The sequence below is a fragment of the Sinocyclocheilus rhinocerous genome, unplaced genomic scaffold (assembly GCF_001515625.1).
Source record: "Sinocyclocheilus rhinocerous isolate Xijiao unplaced genomic scaffold, SAMN03320098_v1.1 scaffold712, whole genome shotgun sequence".
In the NCBI taxonomy this organism is placed as follows: Eukaryota; Metazoa; Chordata; class Actinopteri; order Cypriniformes; family Cyprinidae; genus Sinocyclocheilus; species Sinocyclocheilus rhinocerous.
The window spans coordinates 800,589-803,409 of record NW_015642789.1 but is presented as its reverse complement, the minus strand read 5'-3'; the positions used below and the strand labels follow the sequence as shown (position 1 = coordinate 803,409).

At 34.8% G+C, this 2,821-nt stretch overlaps 1 protein-coding gene across 1 annotated transcript in view; it reads right to left on the bottom strand.

The window, feature by feature from the left end:
* Positions 1-1,915: 1,915 nt before the first annotated feature.
* The window catches only part of LOC107756349 (myosin light chain kinase 2, skeletal/cardiac muscle-like), an 8,728-nt gene continuing 7,822 nt past the window's right edge, over positions 1,916-2,821 (bottom strand). The window contains exons 15-16 of the mRNA XM_016573398.1: positions 2,258-2,378; positions 1,916-2,146 (exon numbers count right to left, since the gene is read on the bottom strand). Coding sequence (XP_016428884.1) covers positions 2,054-2,146; positions 2,258-2,378 — 214 coding nt within the window. The 3' untranslated portion in view covers positions 1,916-2,053. The remainder of the gene's footprint in view (positions 2,147-2,257; positions 2,379-2,821) is intronic.

Sequence of the window (2,821 nt, the reverse complement as noted above, 5' to 3'; positions counted from 1 at the left end):
TAGACTTCACGTAATGCGTGCACTCTGTAGGTGTTTTGAATGTTTGTTTGTTTTTGCGTCTTGAGAATATTGAGTAAAATAGCTCACTTGTCATGGTGTTATTTAACTATATCATGTTATGAATAAACTAAACATTGTGAATTTTTACCTCAGTGTGTTTCTTCTGAGTTTATGTGTGCTGTCACGCTCATTTGTTCTGAAGTCTCGAGACAAACAGAGTGAGCCTCAGCGCGAGCTTGTATTCTGTATTCTGCTAACTTACTGCAATTCTCTCTGATGACGCAGTAACTTACCGCGGGGAAGAAAAAATATTCGGTCTGTCCAATGATTGTAAAGTCATTAAAGTCATTAGGTCCGTCAGACTGAAGATATTTTAGCGTAATGTGACCAAAAATATTTAAGACCCATCGAATCCGAATTTAAGACATTTTAAGACTTTTAAAGGCCTTATATTTGGAAAACATTATTTAAGACATTTTAAGACTTTTAAAGGACCGGCGGACACCCTGAGGCTACACCTAGGATGCTTCCAGGGTGAGTAAAACACAGGCTAATTTTCATTTTTGGTTGAACTAACCCTTTAAATCTAAAACCACTAAGACAAAAATAGTTAAACATAAATAAAGATGTCTCAAAGTTCATATTTTAATTTTGATTTGACATCATATGACTATGAGATCATATATAAAACCCTAACCAGTCCATATCACTAATAAATGTTTTAAGGAGTAATGCTGTTTGTTATAGTAATTACAGTTAATATGAGATCATTTTATTACAGTCTTGCAAATATCATTTGACATATTGAAGACGCCAGCAAAGATTAGAAATTATTTAGCTTCATCTTTCCCGTTACATATTCATGCCCAGTGTGATATAATTTATTGCAGCATTGTCATGGCCTGATAAAATCATTTTAATAGACCACAGGTCTATATAAATAAAAAAATTAAAATAAAATTTACCACAATCGTTTAAAGGAAGTCAACCTTGTGCAGTCATGGAAAAGGGAATTCTGGATTAAATTTCATCAGAGCCATTCTGAAATTTTACATAACAAACGTAAAAGACTTTTAGATTTAAGTATTTTTCTCAGTTAAGCTCAGGATGATTTAAACAAAATGACTGCATGACAGTCATGCTGATGACATCATCAGCAATGATGCAATTTTAATTCCAGGGAAATTCCACTAATATCTGCACAAGTTCCCTTTTAAGGTCCATTTTGTACCTTTTTTCCTGTTTAAATGCAAAAGGCGGGCGGGGTGATCTCATTTTATGTTGAAGCCTGATTAATGATTAATAAAAAAAGATATTGCTCTGCAAAGTTGAAAAAAATAGTTCAATAATGAAAAATAAAAAATAACCAATTTATTGTTTTGTTTTTTGAAGTTGCATTCGAAATCTGAGGACACATGTGCAATTCTAATGGGCATGACACTGTTTATTTAGCCCATAACATTACTTTATTTATCCAAGTAAAAAAGGGAGAGCATTATACGTTTTATCAGCCAAAGAATGACATGAATGTATTTTCAAAAACAGGTTCTTCTGCATTACATTACTGTGGTAACAGCAACATAGGTGTGTTTTGAACATCCTGCTTGTACTTCCTGTTCACCTCACAAAATATGACAAAAGCCACCAGTATTCCGTACATATTTAGGATAAAACTGATTCAATGATCACACCACTGGTCTTCGTCTACTATACAACATCAACATATGAATAGTCAACTGCAAGCTATACTAAATTTAAGAGTAACTACTTTTCTTTCATTCTTATCCACCTGCTTTTTCAATTACAATAACATTTGGGCAAAAACAAAAGTGATAAATTAATGAATCCTTGAAAAACACCAGAGTTTAACAATGTGATGTCAAAAGAAAATACAAGAGAAATATTTACTTGGTACATCAGTTTTATTGCAGATGCATTTGAATAATTATATTGGCAGCCAGAGAGTATTCAAATACGAAAGGTGGGTGGCAATAAAGCACAGCAATACAAAGACATGATCTGCATATTATAAAAGCACACATAGTGAGCACAGTCAGTAGGACGTCTCTGACCCAAGCGCAGTTAGGGAACCTGAACTTCCGATCTTCTTAAACCTATTGGCTGCAGCAACAGCTATGTAGTTTTTCTGCACAAAGCAGACAGGTGAAAGAGGATAAAGGAGAAATGAAGTGAGTAAGAAAGCATTTAGTATCTTGTGTTAAGAAAGTGGCAAATCATTGTGTCCTCAGTGTTTCACCTTCCACATTCGTCTGGCCATATACTTCTTGAGAAGAGTCTGAGACTTGAGCACAATGTTGGTGCTCTTGGCTTTCTCAGTGATGTTGTTAAGCCATGGGTGTTTGAGACCGTTGCCTTCTCTAGTGCAGCTCAACCAGGTCTCGTCCCATTCGTATGTATTTGTGATATCACAAATCCCAGAAAACGTGCGTTGTAGTCCAAACGAGTCGTTCGTTGTAGTTTTTGAAAAGTGATTTCTGTTAAATAAAATATCTCCTTTTGAATTGGACTTTGAGCTTTGTAACTTTGCGAGAGAAATCTTTTGAAAACTTGGAATAAACACCACAAGTTGTATGAAGTACTTTTATTGTGTTTTTATAGTGTTTTGCATCTTTTTTTGGAGCTTGACTGCCAATAGTCGTGCTAAGCTTTCATTGTATAGAAATGTGCAGCTCAGACATTCTGTTAAGCATCTTCTTTTGCGTTACACAGAACATTCTTAAAGGAGTCCATTTATGCTCTTTTACAAGGTCTTGATTTTGTTTGGGGGGTGTACTAGAACAGGCTCTCATACTAGGTTGTT